We start from the raw sequence: 17,548 nt of genomic DNA, 5'->3' as shown, positions 1-17,548 counted from the left end.
AAAACTACCCTAGCCACTGGGGGGGGGGGGCAGAATAGGTAGAGTTCACCAAAAGCTCCATTTAGAGAACTGTCACAATTTGACCTTTCTAGCACTCACTTTCAGTTGGATATTTTTTTCTTTATTAGAGAAATGCCCTATCCCCAAGGCTGTTTTGCCAGAAACAATCAGCACCAATTATTTAACATCACATCTGCCTGAGGTGGTGTTGCCAATTGGGGCTAAACAGAGACTGACCAAAAACCTTAAAAGCTGAGGAGTGAGGTGACCAGAAGAGCCTTTGAAAGGCCCTGACAGATTCCTGGAATCTAGAACATGTGCAGATAACCTGGGAAGACTTGAGAAGGCTCTAATCTCTCATCTCTGGCTAACCTTGAAACTCCATGCAAGCGGGGCGCCTGGGTGGCTCAATCGGTTAAGCGTCCGGCTTCAACTCCCATCATGATCTCACAGTTCATGGGTTCAAGCCCTACGTCGGGCTCTGTGCTGACAGCTAGCTCAGAGCCTGGAGCCTGCTTCAGATTCTGTGTCTCCCTCCCTCTCTGACCCTCCCCTGCTCACGCTCGCGCTCTCTCTCTCTCTCTCTCTCTCTCTCTCTCTCTCTCTCTCTCTCTCTCTCTCTCTGTCAAACATAAATTTAAAAAAATTTAAAAACTCCATGCAAGCAAAAAGTGAAGACTAAGAACTACCAGCTGCCTGCCAGTGTGGTGAAAGCGTGCACGCACAGCAAAGGCTGGGCGGTGTCGTGGTTCACCACATTTCAGGAATCTCTCCAAATCATTAGTTGACCATAAGCTGACCAAGCAGACACATCAGTGGCCACACCCGTCAAAGAGCACAGATTTTACAGAATTAATCCAGGGAAGTCACTAAAACAACCAGCAACAACAAACAGCGGGAGGAGAGAAGGGGATTTCCTGCATTACTTAAAATATCCAGTTTTCAACAACAGAAAGGAATGCAAAGAAAACAGGAAAATACAGCCCATAATAGAAAAAGCAGTCAGTAGACTATGTGGATGAGGAAGGCCAAACACTGGAGGAGTGGACAAAGACACTTAAGTCAACTACTATCCATATGTTCAAAGAAGTATGAAGTCAGTGTCGCATCAAATACACTATCAATAAAGAGAATGCAAAGAAGAACCGGAAAGAAATTTCGGAGTTGAAAAGTATGAACATTGAAAGAAAAAACTCACGAGAAGGGCTGGACAGATTTGAACTGAATGAGAAATCGGCAGACTTGACCGATCAATCGATAGTGTCCAGTCTGAGGACCAGAAGGAAAAGAATGGAGAGGAATGACAAAACCCTGGTCAGAAGCTGGGTAGGTCTGCTCACTGGAGAATCACAGGTGAAGGGAAAGGTGACGGTCGTTTGCAGACCCAGCCCTGGGGTTAGAGGGGCCTGTTCGGCAAGCACGGCCGCCCCAGCTGTGCCGACCCAGGCATGAGGACTTACCATCCAGTTAGGCCATTTTCCTTCTGGCATGTTTTCCATCCAGGATGTGATCACCTCAGACACACTGTTCCCAGAAGGAGTGTTCAGCTTACTGAGGTAATCATTGAAGGGGAAATCCGCTTCTTGAATAAAAGGCAACCCGTAGTACATCATGGTCCTGTCAGTGCTCTCTCCGTAGGCTTCAGTCCCCATGAACCTGGAGGAGTTGGCAGGGCGCAGTGTCCTCAGGGCCCGTCAGGAGACTGTCAGGCGTCATGCGGCTGCTTCAGTCTGACTCTTACCCACACCCAGCCGGGCTCCCAGGAAGCATACTCAAGCCAGATGGCCTGGCAATGGGGTGCCGGCGCACCGGGCTGGGGCTCATTTCTCGTGGGCGATGAACCCAAGGACTAGCCTAGCACTAGTTAAGAATACATTTGGGGGTGCCTGGGTGGCCTCCTTGGTTAAGGATCCAACTCTCATGTCAGGCTTGAGCACAGAGCCTGCTTGGGATTCTCTCTCTCTGCCCTTCCCCTGCTCATGCTGTGTCTCCCTCTCTCTGCCCTTCCCCTATTCTTTCCCTCCCCCATCTCTCTCAAAAAACATTTAAAACAAGCATCCAACCCTTGATTTGGGCTCAGGTCATGAGTTTACAGTCCCACACGTGTGCTCTGTTGCTCGCTTGCTCGGAAAAAAAAAAAAAAAAAAAACCACCTTGCGGCGCCTGGCTGCGTCAGTTGATCGAGCACATGACTCTTGTTCTTGGGGTAGATAGTTCAAGCCCCACGTTGGTTGTAGAGCTTACTTAAAACAAAACAGGGAAAGACAGTAGCCTGAAATCCCCCACGTCAGTGCTGACTTTACCTGTTCGAAGCCAACACACAGTATCTGGAGCCCAGGTGTTTCGGTTCCAGTCCCAGCCCGGCCATTACTACCTGTGCGGCCACTGCCTTTTGCCCAGAGTCTGTTTCCTCATCTATGGTACGGGGATAGCCCTCAGAGGGCCTACTTTAAGGGGGAGAGCTCTCATTAACTCCTTCTGTTGATGCTACTGGGTGAACTATATAAACATAGGAAGAGTATTATGTGTCCCTGTTTTAAGTGCGCCATATACATTATCTCCTGCAGCCTCACAAACCCCGAAAGGGGTTTCACTATCACCTGTTAATGAGAACATAGGACTTGAGTCAGCGAAGCAGCCCAGAGTCACACACTGCTACACAGGACTCTCCGCAGGTCCATCTGATGCCAAAGCCGTGTTGCTAACCTCTGCGGTGTGCTAGCAGTTTAGCTGAAACGTTTGGATTCATACAAACACTAACAGGTCAAATAGTAATGATAAAAACAGAATAGTTGATGGCTGACATTTAGACTATATATTTATCTTTTAAGTTATTTTCGCAAACTTCTGTGACGGGCATTATCTTACAAAAGAAGAAACTGAAAATCAGCAACGTTAAACAACATGAAAGACTATCCCAGGCCCTGGCATATCCGAACTATAATACACTGTAGTTATGGAGGTTTGTTAAAGAATTTGAGCCTCTTGAGAATGCCTTGCTGCAAGAGATAAGCTGTGGATCACACCCTGTGCCCGTGAAGAACAGAAGCGTGTCTTGTGGTCACCTGTATCTCCCAGGCTCCCGGCTGTACTGGTCCATCGTCTGCCGGAAGCTCCGGACAATGTCATGCATTCCCACTTGGGTGGTGGTGAAGTCATGATGCAGCTCCCAGTAATGTGTGACTGTGGCCTTAGGAAACCGAGACGCATAGTTACCATCGTTTCACATGTCGATGCCTATCGCCTGCCATATGCGAATATAGACAGTCTCTTCAAAGGGCTCAGGCCAAGGCATGCATGCCGAAGGCTGATCCTAGGACTTTAAGCTCAGGGGTTTTATGGCCGGAGAATAACATTCAAGACTAGTTAGACTTTGTGCTCGCTTCGGCTGCACGTATACTAAAATGACTATTATGACTTCATTTGATGCTTAAATTATTAACTAAGTCTGATAAACAAATCCTACTGAATATCTAAATATTAATTACAAATGTATTGAACAAAATCCTTCTGAACATTTAATTGTCCTAAATGCTTAAAGGCAAAAAAACATATAGAGCTCATTATTACACATGTACTTTATCTGCTTACAAAATTATCGATCAGAGTGTAATAGAATGAAGGATAGAAGTGGTAAATAAACACTGCCAGGGTTTTGGTAATATTTCCTGATACTCATTCTGTGCCTTCCTAGGGTTACAGTAATCTAGAATCCAAAGTAAGAGATTATGTCTAACACAAGCCAAGGTCATAAATCCTGGGTTAGGACCTGGACCTACACTGCCTTCCATTCAGTGGGCTCCTTTTCAATAAAGTGAACTTGCTTGCTAGATCAAATGAAGATTTTTGGAGCCTTAAGTCTCTTCCTGAAATCACTTTTTCTTTAAGTCTGTCTTGGGTGTACACAAAACCCATTGTTCTGATTGTTTGTCATGGCTGGAAACCTGCCTTATGACATCTCATCAAAATGAGCAAGGTTGCTTTGAGATTTCTTCTCCAAGAATATACACCGCTCTTTGGGACTAATACATCCTTTTCCCCTTTCATTTTTCCTACTGGAAATCCTGTGCTTCCCCCTGCACCTCCCCAGAAAATGGCCTTTGGTTCACGACATGCTCTCCAAGCAGTGCCAGCTTTTCTTTAGTTAACTGATTTGGTTTAATGATATTATTAAGTACCCATAAATCTATTACTCAGGACAAAAGCTAGACACTTGATAATTAGCTATATGAATTTCATGTAAAGGGTATCATGCTGTATATAATAATAATTTTAGGGGCTTTTTTTTTAAGTTTGTTTATTTTGAGAGAGAGAAAGTGCACAGGGAACAGACAGAGAGAGGGAGAGAATCCCAAGCAGGCTCTGCACTGTTAGCACAGAGCCCAGTGCGGGCCTCAAACTCATGAACTGTGAGATCATGACCTGAGCCAAAATCAAGAGTCAGATGTTTAACCAACTGAGCCACCCAGGTGCCCCTTGGGTTTTTTCACTAAACATGACACTGCTAAGATTCACCCTTATTGTTGTGTGTCACTCTAATTCATTTATTTTGACTGATGTGTAATATTCCATCATGTAAATCTGCAAATCCATTATTCTGAAGCCAATTTTAGGACTCCTGTTTAGCCATTGAACATAGAGTGACTGTAGAGTGGTGATCAACCAGAAGAGCAGAGTGGCATCCTGGTTACTGTCTGTCATGTGACATGGGAAGGGTGAGAGCCACTGATGTGGAACCACAAGAACTCAGATGTAGTAAGATAGGCCTGCTTTGTAGTTCTCTTTATCATCTCCATCACCCCTCAAAAATTCAGTTCTCTAAGATTTTCTAAATGGGGATCATGAAATGTCTCCTGTGAGCTGTTGCAAGAGTTACATGGACTGTCCTAAATAACACAGCACACAGACACCTGGCAGGTGTGTTCCTTGCTCTTCTGTGTGTCCTTTATGACTACAAAAGCAGCCCAGGAACCCTAGACCTCTCGACTTCAGCTTGAGTGAGATGACACAGTCGCAGTGAGTTGTCATGGCCCTTGGTGGGCTGTTCCCTTGGAACCCTTATCACCAAAGTACTCCTCAAGGATGCCCTTCGTCAGAGAGTACCAATGGAAGGAAACATCTAGGCATATGCATTTGAAACAACTCTGTTCTTCTAAAGAAAATGATTCAGAGCACTTCCATTGGGGGTGCCTGCCTGGCTCAGTCAGTGAGCCATACAGTTCTTGATCTTGGGATGGTGAGTCCAAGCCTCATGTTGGGCATGGAATTTACTAAAAAAAAAAAAAAACAACTGATTGGGACACCACAGTGGCTCAGTTAAGTGTCCAGCTCTTGGTTTAGGCTCAGGTCATGATCTGGTGGTTCGTGGGTTTGAATGCCCTTCTCTCTCTGCCCCTCCCCCACTCCAGTTGTCTATCTCTCACTCTCAAATCAACCTTAAAATAAAACTATGCTTTAAAATTTTAAAGAGGCATATATTAATAAATTTACCTACATTAATTTTTTTAAAGCATTTCCTATAGATAGGATCAAATTCCTCTCTGGTCATTGGTGTCTCGTGCTAAAAAAGGAAACACTCTGATAACATTTTCAGAAAGGAAGGGAAATGTTTAAGATAAAACTTTACCGGTGTTTGAGTCTTATCCACTTGGGCTTCATCTCTCAGATGCTCTGCTTCTAGAAGAAATTTAACAGCATCGAAACTAAAGCCATCAACGCCCTTTGTGAGCCAGAACTGTATGATTTCCTACACACAAAGAAACAAAATGCTTTGGTTACATTAGCTATCCGTTATTCTCATAATGCTTAATTAAAGTTTCCGTCTGTAATGACTTTCCTCCATAAAACAGCATTTCCACATACAAAACAAGCACAGCCCTCATACAGTGTTATCTGTTGGGCATAGCAGCTTTAACATAACGAACTCTCACTGCATTTATGGACCCGCATACTTCCCTCACATTTGAATTCAGAATGTTACATTTGTAACTGACGTTACGAGCATGTTTCCAAAGTTTAAAGAATCACCCAAAATGATGGAATGAAACCACAGTGAAAGGACTCAGGAGACACTGGGAACATATCTTCCCCCATACTACAGCTTTCGTTTCTGTTTCCCTTGCCTCGGACCACAGCACCAGGTCCTTAGTGAACCAGTCATGAGCTGAAAGTACACGGTATGAAGCCCAAAGATGCTGTAATACCATTGGGACACTACAGTACAGCATGTCCCCAGGCTTCAGGACATTTACAGAGAGTTGGGGACATGAGACATGAGGAGGTTACCTAATAATGCCGGGTGGGGTGCACCTCAACATCATGAGAGAAGATTCCTTGTCTGCAGGGCTGTTGGGGCTCCAAGAAGATCAAATTTAACATGGGCGGGCACAAACAACGAAAGAAGGGCTAGAGTTCTGCCTTAGCCAGCGGGAGTTTATCAGGGAGTGAGATTAGGAAGAACATCTGGACTGTTTGTAGGACAGCTGCCTAAGCACAGAGGCAGAGACTGGGCCTGTACTGCGGCCGCTGGGAGGACCATGTGGCCTGGAAGAGCGGAGGAGCTAGGTCTCAGCTCGCTGCTCCTCCCAGCTGGCTCTGCTCCGCACCAACCGCAAGCTGCCCCCTCCTGCAGAGGGACAGTGGCTCTCCCCACTTCCGTCTCAGCTCAGCCCTTACCGAGTGGAAGGTTTTGCAGGAGTGTACTTATCACATTAGAGCAGAACAGCCCACAGCTCAGGGTACTTGACTACGCAGCTAATTTATGGACAACAGAGCCATAGCTCCCAAATAAAGACTATCACCCCCCAAAATACAAAATGGTTTTCTTATTTACATGTGAATATGGGATCTCTAGCATGCTGCAATTCAAGGGACTCAAGGGTTTCTTATAGGCTAACTGCAAGGGTTAATACTGCTGACGTCTGGACCCTTTATGGTGACATTTTTTTAGTAACAAAGCTTGAAAAGTTTCAAATCCAAGAGCAGACTTAGAATCTTAGCATGGACACAATTGAACCGAATACCCTTAAGCTGGCTCTACCCACACAAAACCCTCAAATTTGTTGTTCCTAGCCTCTTTACTCTTACCAAACTCATTCATTCAGTATTTGTGTTCCGACTACGGGCCAGGCACTTAGCCCTACAACCATGAGCAAAACACAACAGCTGCGGTCCTAGGTCTCCTGAATTTATTTGGAATCCCCAACTAGACATCAAATAGTAATGCAAAGATATTGAAATCACCACCAGCATAAAGCTTTAAAGGAAAGGCACATGATCCTACCCAAAGATGAAACAGCAGGATTTGCCCTGGAGGGCAGCACAGCAGGAAGGCAGGACGTGAGAGCAATTGGTTAGGGACTGAGAGAGACGTCAACTGAACCATCTCAGTGGCCCCAGGGGTCAACTCAGCATGAAGCTAAAGTAGCTTGAAGCTTCAGGACCCCTCCGTAACCCCCTCCCCTCCCTACTCCCCTTCTTTCCCAGGTCTAAGTAAACACTCAATTCAACTCACAAGCTTCAGACTCCAGCCCAGGTCTACCCCCAGGTGGCTCTGGTGTTGACAAGAGAACACAGGAGGTGGATGGGGGTTGGGGGAGACGCAAATGGCGGTAATCCATCCAAGCCACCTCTGACAAAAATGTGGGAAAACATTAAACACGAAGCTCTGGAGCACTGATTTCCTAGAAAAAAAATCTCATCTTCTTCATGGGGTCCTTACTGCCTTTGGGCATAGTTAGCCTTGCTAACAGTTGACCCAGCTGTAAAAAAATGAGAAATGTGTGCCCTAGCAAAGGTGTCTGGCCCTCACAGGGTTTTCAATTCAGTCCAGTGAAGACCAAACAGCCAAAGCTGGATGGTTATTTTTGAGAGTCATTGTAAAAATGCTGTGGTTTTGACTCCAATAATCCAAAATGTGTTTTTGAAAAATATTTGTGCTATTTATTCTCCCAACTCGGTGAGAAAAGGGAGCTCCATGTTTTAATCATTAACCCTCTCTTTACTCCATTAAGCCCTTCCCGGGTGCCGGGTAAAGGAATGGGCACAGAGCCTAGTTCTGCCAGGTCTTGGTGACCCACAGAGGCGCCATGGGACTCTGGGGACAGTACATTGTGTCCCCAATTCCTGTATAACTCCCATGACATCACAGAGTCCTGGTTTTTCTACCAGGCACCTTTTCATTCTTTTCTCCTTACTGCTCTGAGTGAAAAAGGAACCAATTCAACATTACTAGTATCATATCCAGATTCACAAAACCTTGAGGCAAAACTTTTCTTTTGAGATGACTAAAGTTTCTGGGCCCATTTACCTAAAAGGCTTACTCTGGGAAATAGAAAAGCTTTGCTCTTACGTGGAATGATCTGTAAGACATCATCTTGAAAGTGAAACCCCAGGTTCAGTCCATCTCAAAGAGGAATGAGAAAGTATAGGATATTTTAGAAGTACAGAGAGAAAACCCTATTCTCTGCTTTTAAGCAAAGGAAAGAAAACTGACCCTACTACTGTCCAGAAATCTTGGTAAAATCCAGAAGCAGGGCATCAAGGAAGGATCACGGGCTCAGGAGTCTGACCTATCTCCCCATTTCCCATCCAACCGCATGCATTTGGGCATCTGCATGACCTCGCCGACCTTGATTTCCTCATCCATAAAATTATACCCAGCAGGCAGAGTTTCTGTGGGGACTAAATAAGGCGTCGCTCCTAGAATCAATTCACACTTGGGTCTTTATATTACCTGATCGCTCCACAATGCTTGACCCTGCTGACTAAACTCGCCTTCTAGAAATACTCCTACCCCTTCGCTCCCAGATTCCCGCTCCTCGTTTGCCACTTTTCTCTGTCTGCTCCCCAGTCCTTTAAAGATTAGCACTTTGGGGGGGCTCTTACACTCTCTGTTCATTTCACAACATTGTTTTTACTCATTTATCTACCCATTTGTTATTTAACAAAGAACACCTCGTCCTAAACGCCCTACAGAGAGGTTAAATCACTTAATCCCCAATCACCCCCATAAGGTATGTGCAGTTATTGCTCCTGTTTTACCAAGAAGGGAACTGAGGCCTGGGGAGATGAAGGAGCTTGATCCTGGGCACAGAGTTAGTAAGTGGTGGCACGGGAATTGGAACCCGTTGGCATCCTTACCCATTTGCTCTGCTAACTTTATTTATTTATTTTGGATAGGAAGACCTGCCAACCCCTGGCCCTTATTCCCACATGCCAACGATCACCTCGAGCTCAGTGGCAAGTGACCCCCTTGTTCACCTTGGCCAGCCTGGCGCTCTGACATTACCTGCCTGACCACATGTCCACAAGTCCCAGAGTTTTATCTCTAAGTCAGACATGTCCCCCCGAGCTCCATGTCCTTATATCCAAGTCTCCATTGAATACTCCGACATCTCAGACATCAAACTCCCCGTGATTAAGACACGCCCCTTCCTCGTCTTTTGTCTCCCATCTCAGGAAACAGCACCTCTGCCAGTCTGCGTGCAAATCTGAAATCTGAGCGTCCCACCAGACTCCTCTCTAACCTGACGATGCCCCTGCAGCCCCACGCCACCGCACTGCTCCGCAGCCCCGGGTGTTTCTTTCCTGACGACTGAACCACCCTCTGCCCTGGCCCCTCTGCCTCAGAACCTGCCCTGCTCAAACCCCTTCTCCACAGTCACTGATTTCCAAAATGCACATGGAAAATGATTTCCCTAAGACCTCATAAACTCAAAGCCTCACGACAGCCTTGCCTCGCCGCCGCCCCCCAGTCTCATCAAGCCAGCTCCCTCTCCGTGTACTGTGTTCCAGCCACGCCCGACGACTCTGAGCACCTCCAGTGGGCCCTGAGCCACGCCTTCCCTCCGCTTAAAACCCTCCCACCTGGGCCTCTTCACTTGGCTCAGCCCTCCTCATCCATTAGGTATCACTGCATAGTCTGAAAGCTTTCTCTGCTCTCTCTTACTTGTTTGCTGCCTGTCCTGTGTACTCCTACCTCCTATGATCAGGATGACTTGGTGCACTTTATTGTAATTGCCTGTTTCGTTGTCTACCTCCCCCTTCGAGATATAAGCCCTAAGACAGCTACAGACGTGTCTAACTTACCAACCATCACATCCCTGGCATGGGGTCAATGCATCATACATGTTAAATGACTTAAGGATTTATAATAAAGTGCCTGGCATATAGGAGGTGCAATAAAAGGCATAGTTACTGTAATCAAGCACAGAGCTGGTTTATTAAGCAGGTGGTGAGTACATTTTCTTTTGAATTGAGCTGCCAACGCAGGGGGTTGGGGTTGGGGCCCCTGGGCTCCCTGTCCCCAGCTGCCATGAACACGCTAACTCCCCAGGACCCCACACTCCAGCGCTCAACATTTCCACATGGTGGGTTCAGGGTCCTGACACCGTTCAGACAGAGGGCTGGGCGACGTGGAGTCTCTGCCCTGCTCTGCTGCTAACCCAGCTCTCTGCTCCCTCGTTCTTGGCAAAGAAGAGATTTGAGAGCGTGTAAAAACCAAAGTGATCAGAAAAGTACGAAATACAATACAAACGTAAGACTCCACCTTCTCCCAAGAAGGCTCCTAGACTGCCAGAGGTAAGCGCACTCCGGCCCGGAGAGGTGCAGGGCAGAGCCAAGTTCCCTGAAGGCCCGTGTAAGGGGGAGGAGAGAGAGAGGAGGGTGCTCTGAGCTGTGTGTCCCCTGCATGCCTCCCACAGAGCAGATAAGCTGAAATCTGATGGGAACCAGGAGCAAGAAGTCTCCTTGAGTGCAAGCTGGTATGCAAGCAGGAGTCATTCCAAATGCCTCCCGGCCACAAACTTTCTGGGTTGCAAATAATTAACCTGCTTAGCCCCACTGCAGAGATAAGTGCTGCTGGGGGTAGGAGGGTGTCGGAAAGTCCCCTTCATGTGAAAAGTCCCTTTTCAGCAGCAAAGAGCCTCTCCTTACAGCTTCTTGGCCTTTCTTATTTAGTTCTAGAAGCAAGTCTTCTATACCAGCCTTACAAAAATGTCTACCCTTCAAATGGAGGCGGTAATGATTCATCCCAAGGGGAATCACATTCTGTCGAGACCAGTAAATAAGGCTCTTGTTCACACACTCCACTAGTTGGATGCCTGCAAGGAAACAGCTGGAAGAGTCCAAAAATAATTAATGTATTGGCTGGCACTTTGGAACAAAATTTATCACACATGTCTCAATACCTCCAGACAATCTATCACTATTGCCACAAGGAGCCTGGAGAAACCCACTGCTGATAAACTAACTGGATTATAGGCACAAATATGAACTTTTTTTAATGTTTATTTATTTTAGAGAGACAGAGACAGACAGATGGAAAGAATGCAAGCAGGGGAGGGGCAGAGAGAGAGGGAGACACAGAATCGAGGCAGGCTCCAGACTCTGAGCTGTCAGCACAGAGCCCGATGCGGGGCTCGAACTTTCAAACCTCAAGATCATGACCTGAGCTGAAGTCAGACGCCCAACCAATGGAGCCACCCAGACCCCCCACCACAGTGATGAATTTCCAACTGAAACCACTTGAAAAACTGTGCAGGAAAAGTGAAGCACAGAGACAGAAATACATTTGCCTCAAGTCAGAAGTGGAGCTGTGGGTAAGAGCAGGGACTCTGGGTTTGACTCTTGCCCTGTCAGTCCCCAGGTGGGTGACTTCACTTCTTTCACCCTCAGTTTCCTTCTCTGTAAAATGATCCTGCACCTCCTACATAAGTCTTCATCAGAGCATTATATGAGATGATCCAGGTAAGGCACTTGGCACAAAGTAAATACCCAAAAAGTGCATGAGGGTGGGGTGGGGAAAGGTGTGTGTGTGCAAATGATCTTTGGTGAAAGAAGAGAGAGTCCACATTCCAGCAAAGAAGGTTAAGCCTAACCCTGGTTAGTAGCTTTGTCTACCACCCTGCGCCATCCTCCTTTCCCCGACCCCAAAGTGACAAGGTGCCTACTTCCAGAACAGATCCCAAAGCAATCCATCTAAATTCTGGGAAACATTAAACATATGCAGTGAAAACAGCCTTAGAACTATGGAGTCTATGGGATTATATTTAACAAAAGAAATGCCAGACTTGCACATTGAAAACTACAAAACAATGTTGAAAGAAATTAAAGATGGACACAACTGGAAAGGCATCATGTGTTCCTGGATCAGAAGACTTACTATTGTCAATGTGGCAACACTCCCCCACACCGATGCCCAGGTTCCATGCAGTCCCTATTCAAATCCTTGGGGCAGGCTGCTCTGCAGAAATCGACACATCGATCCTAAAACTCATATGGAAAGAATATGATCCAGTAACTCCACTACTGGATATTTACCCAAAGAAGACAAAAGTACTAACTCAAAAAGAAACATGCACCTCTATGTTTACTGGAGCATTATTTACAACAGCCAAGCTATGGAAGCAATCCAAGTGCCCATCCATAGATGAATGGGTAAAGAAGATGTGGTGGGTACACACGCGTACACACACACACACACACACACACACAATGGAGTATTAGTCATAAAAAGAATGTGATCTGGCCATTTGCATTGGTATGGATGGACCCAGAGGGCATTATGCTAAGTGAAATAAGTCAGACAGAGAAAGACAAATACCATATGATCTCACTTATATGTGGAATCTAAAAAACAAAACAAAAACAACAAACTTTCAAATACAGAGAACTGGTGTTTGCCATTGGGGAGATGGACGGGGAGATGGGCAAAGGAGATAAAGGAGATTAAGAGGTACAGATGTTCAGTTATAGAACGAGTCACAGAGATGAAAGTACAGTGATGAGAATACAGGCAACAATATTCTAACAATGTTGTGTGGTGACTGCACTGATCATGGGGAGCACGGAATAATGTACAGAATTGTCAAATCACTCTGTTGTACAACTGAAACTAATATAACATTGTATGTCAATTATACTTCAATAAATAGAGAAGTCTTTTTTTTGTAATGTTTTTTAATTTATTTTTGAGAGACAGAGAGAGACAGTGCGAGCAGGGCAGGGTCAGAGAGAGACAGAGACACAGAATCCAAAGCAGGCTCCAGGCTCTGAGCTAGCTGTCAGCACAGAGCCCAACGCGGGGCTCGAACCCACGAACGTGAGATCTGACCTGAGCCGAAGCCGGTCGCTTAACCGACTGAGCCACCCAGGCGCCCCTATACTTCAATAAATAATAATACTTGATCACAAAAAGAAAGAAAGAAATACAAGGATCCAAAATAGCCAATCTTGAAAGAGAAGAACAAAGTTGTGGGACTCACACTTCCCAGTTTTGAAACTTCCCGTAAAGCTATACTAACCCAGACGCTGTGGTATCGGCACAAGAACAAACCTATAGATCAATAGAGAAGAACTGAGTCTAGAAATAAATCCTGACATTTACGGCCAGTTGACTTTCAAAAAGGTTCCAAGAGAGCTCAGTGGGGAAAGAATAACTTATTTTTAAACACATGTTGTGGGAATAATTGGGTAGCCACATGCCAGAGAATTAAGTCGGACCCCCTCACACCAGACATAAAAGGTAATTTAAGAAATGGATCAGAGACCTAAAATGTAAAAGCTACAGCAATAAAACTAGGGGAAGAAAACATAAAAGGTCATAAAGACCTTGGTTAGGCAATGATTTTCCAATGACACTAAAGTGCAAACAACAAAAGGGAAAACGTAGACAAACTGGACAATTTAAAACTTGTGCTTCCAAGGACTCCGTCAGGAACGCAAGACAGCCCACAGAATAGGAGAAAATTGCAAATCATGCATTCAGAATATATATGTAATTCTTTTTTTTAATGTTTGTTTATTTTTCAGAGAGAGACAGAGCACGAGCAGGGGAGGGTCAGAGAGAGAGGGAGACACCGAATCAGAAGACAGACTCCAGGCTCTGAGCTGTCAGCACAGAGCCCAACATGGGGCTTGAACTCATGAACCATAACATCATGACCTAAGCTGAAGTCAGGCACTTAACTGACTTAACCACCCAGGTGCCCCTATAAATTCTTTTTTAAAGTTTATTTATTTATTTTAAGAGAGAGAGAGAGAGAGAGAGAGAGAGAGAGAGAATTCCAAGCAAGCTTCTCTCTGTCAGCCAAAATCAAGAGTCGGACGCTTAACCAACTAAGCCACCAGGCACCCCTATAAAATTTTTTCACAACCAGGGCACCTGGGTTGCTCAATGAGTTGAGCCTCTGACTTCGGCTCAGGTCATGATCTCATGGTTTGTGGGTTCAAGCCTCACATAGGGCTCTGCGCTGGCAGTACAGAGCCTGCTTGGGATTCTCTCTCCCCCTGTCTCTCTGTCCCTCCCCTGCTCACACTTTCTCTCTTTTAAAATAAATAAACTCAAAAAAGAATTCTTAAAACCAACAATAGAAAGAGAACATGATTTTTAAATGGGCAATGGATTTGAACAGACATTTCTCCAGCAAAGATCTGAAATTAAACTATATGACCACATGCAAAGATACTGAACATCATCAGCCATCGGGGAAATCTAAAGTGAAACCACAGTGAGATACCACTGTACAACCCCTAGGATGACTGTACCCCAAAATACAAGCAATAACAAGTGCTGACAAGGACATTGGGAAATCAGAGCCCTTATCCTTCGCTACCGGGACTGAACATGGTGCAGTTGGTTTGGAAAACAGTTGGGCAGTTTCTCAAATTATTAAATACAGATTATAAATATAGATACATTATCACAGACATATAGGTAGATATTGTATGATTTCATTTATATAAAATGTCTAGAACAGACATATCCATGGAGACAGGAAGTAGATTAGCGGTTGGCAGCAATGGAGATGAAGGAGGCCTGGAGAGAATCTGCTAATGGATATGTGGCTTCTCTTGGGGGTGAAGAAAATGTGAAATCAGTGGTGAAATCATTAGCTCTGTGAAGATACTAAAATCACTGAATGATACCCTGAAAGGGGTGAATTTTATGTTGATGTGAATTATATCTCACTAGAGGTACTATTTAAAAAACAAAACAAGAGGGGCACCTGGGTGACCCAGTTGGCTAAGCATCCAACTGCAGCTCAGGTTATGATCTCACAGTCTGTGAGTTCGAACCCCTGCATCGGACTTACCGCTATCAACACAGAGCCTGATTCAGATCCTCTGTCTCCCTCTCTCTCCTCTCTGCCTCTCCCTCTCTCTCTTTCAAAAATAAACAAACATTTAAACAAACAAAACAAGAACAAATTTAAGGGTTGTGGGTGCCCTTAGTGAATCCAACGCGGCAGCCTCATCCTCACCCTTCAGCTGACATGGTGAGCTGTAGAAAGGGACCCGCAGCTCTCTGTTCTGTTCAGGTCCCCTCCCCACCTACCTACCCCAGAGCGCTACCCCACTAACCTAAATTCCTGCCCACTGTAGCCGCCGCAGCAGCAGCAACGCAGCCAACGTTTCTCATGTTGGTTACTAGAACTACCACCGCGCCGTGAGCGCGGACAGGGAGTCTCCTGTGAGGGGCCACAAACGCATCTCCAGCACCTCAGCATGGATCCCTCACAGCATCATTCGTAGCCCTGTGGGATTCGCACCCCCCTCTCCACTTTTTAGATCTCAGCCCCTAACTCCCCTCATGTCACTCCCGCACACTGGTGGGCTTGCCAGAGAAAATACAGGACATCAGCTAAGTTTTAATTTCAGATGCGCAATGAGTCATGTTTTAGTAGAAGTAGGTCCCGAGTACCGTAATATATGCCAACATTCATTGTTTATCTGAAATTGACACTCAATTGGAGTCTTGCATTTCTAGCTGCTTTCTCTGGTAACGATGCACCAGCCTCCGCGTCACTCACTCTCACCTCGTGCCTTTGCACTGGCTCATCCCCCTGGAAGCCTGGAATCTCTTCCCCCAGATACCCACAGGGCCCCCTCTCAAACTTCAGGTCTTTGCCCAAACAGGACCTCAACATAAAGATGGCTCCAAACCAACTTGTGCGTGGCATTCTGACGTCCCTCACCTTCAGGGACCACCTGCCATGCTACATATTTAGTTGGTAACTGTCTGCCCTCCCCTCGATTTGCACGCAATGCCTTGGGAGCAGGTTTTATTCGCTGCTGCATTTGCAGTGTTTAGAACAGGACCTGGATACGGAAGGCTGTGCATGGGTCAGTTTCCGTAATGTTCCAGACGGCCCATGAGACAAATACCACCTTCATCCGTGTTTCACAGATGAGGGGTCGAAGACACAGAGAGCCAAATAGCTCACAGTAGCAGCAGAGGGGCTGGGGCCAGAAGCAGGTTCAGACCCCAGAGCCCACGCTCTGGCGCACCCCACTGCATCCATTCATCATCACAGGCAGAGGGGTACCTCAGGGCTGGGTCACTAGGTATTTTTGCCTCCCTCCCCCATCCATTTTTCTGGGTGAGAGGAAGGAAGGAGCGACCAGCATGTCTGAGGGTCTGATATTTGCATCAGACTCCATAATCCCAGAGTTTAATTACATTATGTGGTTTTGCCTGACCAATCGTTCAACACATAGTGTATCGAGCACCCACTTAAGCACCCGTGCAATGGAGAAGTCTGTGTGGGTATCTATACTCACTTTTATTTCCTCTTGAACGTCAGGATTGTGGAAATTTAAATCAGGTTGCTCTCTCAGAAACTGGTGAAAATAACATTGCTTTCGTACTTCGTCAAAGTGCCAACTGGAGTTTCCGTACACGCTTAACTAGCAAACGGAAAAGAGCATGTCACCTCTGAGCATTCATGTGACGGCATTGCCCACAAAGAAATGATCATTGCCCTCCCTGGCCCGGTGCAGGCGGACTGCACAGATCCTCAGCTTTTTCCTCCTAGGGAGAGCACTGGATAAATGCGTTCCTCACAATGTCCCCACTGGCCTAATGCCACACGGATGTGATTGGGGTGTATTTGTATAGCAGAAGCTATTCATGACAACCGCAACAACAAACAGATGCTCTCAGATGCAGAACGAGGCCAATTTAAGGAGCAGACTTTTTTCCCCAGAAGAGAGGAAAAAAAGGTATATTTTATTATTTTTTTTAACTTATTCAAATAACTACAAATAGGAAACCAGATTGGGGGCAGGGGTGGGCTGGGACAAGTCATGGCCGCCTCTTCCCCGGCAGAATAGGGGGAGAAGGCGGCCCCTACACCCTCAATGGTGAACACAGGTCTCCCCGCCTCGCTCTGCCTCAGCATCCTAGGGGCAGGGCCGTACCTTCCCTGGGATGGGGGTGGTCGGTAACCCAGCCTGCTCTGCCCCAGGCCTCTTCCCCTAAGAGCACCGTGGGGAGGGGGATGTGGGCAGAACAGGAGGAAGCAGTGAGGACAAACATTTGGTGGTCAGGGCAGCAATGACGGATGTCTAAGAATGGACACATGGGACAAGTGACACACTGTCCAGAGGTTCTCTGTGAACAGAGGAAAGATGGGACCAAAACTTTGGGGGTGGGGAGGAGGAGGGTGGGAGTGGGCAAGGCTAGTTTCTTGTTACTAGTGCCCCATGTGAGGAAAGGGGAAACTGAGGCCCGAGAGTGGAAGCGGATGGGGAGGGGCAGTGGCTC

General features: G+C 46.2%; 2 protein-coding genes across 2 annotated transcripts in view; one reads left to right on the top strand and one right to left on the bottom strand.

Moving 5' to 3' along the window:
- The window catches only part of PREPL (prolyl endopeptidase like), a 67,512-nt gene extending 57,305 nt beyond the window's left edge, over positions 1–10,207 (top strand). Inside the window, exon 16 of the transcript XR_003907792.1 lies at positions 9,460–10,207. The gene's annotated coding sequence lies outside the window, so the exon portion shown is untranslated. The remainder of the gene's footprint in view (positions 1–9,459) is intronic.
- SLC3A1 (solute carrier family 3 member 1) overlaps positions 1–17,548 on the bottom strand; it is a 36,429-nt gene that overhangs the window by 8,324 nt on the left and 10,557 nt on the right. The window contains exons 4-7 of the mRNA XM_029937282.1: positions 16,564–16,689; positions 5,627–5,746; positions 3,066–3,190; positions 1,461–1,656 (exon numbers count right to left, since the gene is read on the bottom strand). Of these exons, the coding sequence (XP_029793142.1) occupies positions 1,461–1,656; positions 3,066–3,190; positions 5,627–5,746; positions 16,564–16,689 (567 nt within the window). The remainder of the gene's footprint in view (positions 1–1,460; positions 1,657–3,065; positions 3,191–5,626; positions 5,747–16,563; positions 16,690–17,548) is intronic.

Source organism: Suricata suricatta, chromosome 4 (genome assembly GCF_006229205.1).
Source record: "Suricata suricatta isolate VVHF042 chromosome 4, meerkat_22Aug2017_6uvM2_HiC, whole genome shotgun sequence".
In the NCBI taxonomy this organism is placed as follows: Eukaryota; Metazoa; Chordata; class Mammalia; order Carnivora; family Herpestidae; genus Suricata; species Suricata suricatta.
This window is presented reverse-complemented; position numbering and strand designations above follow the sequence as displayed.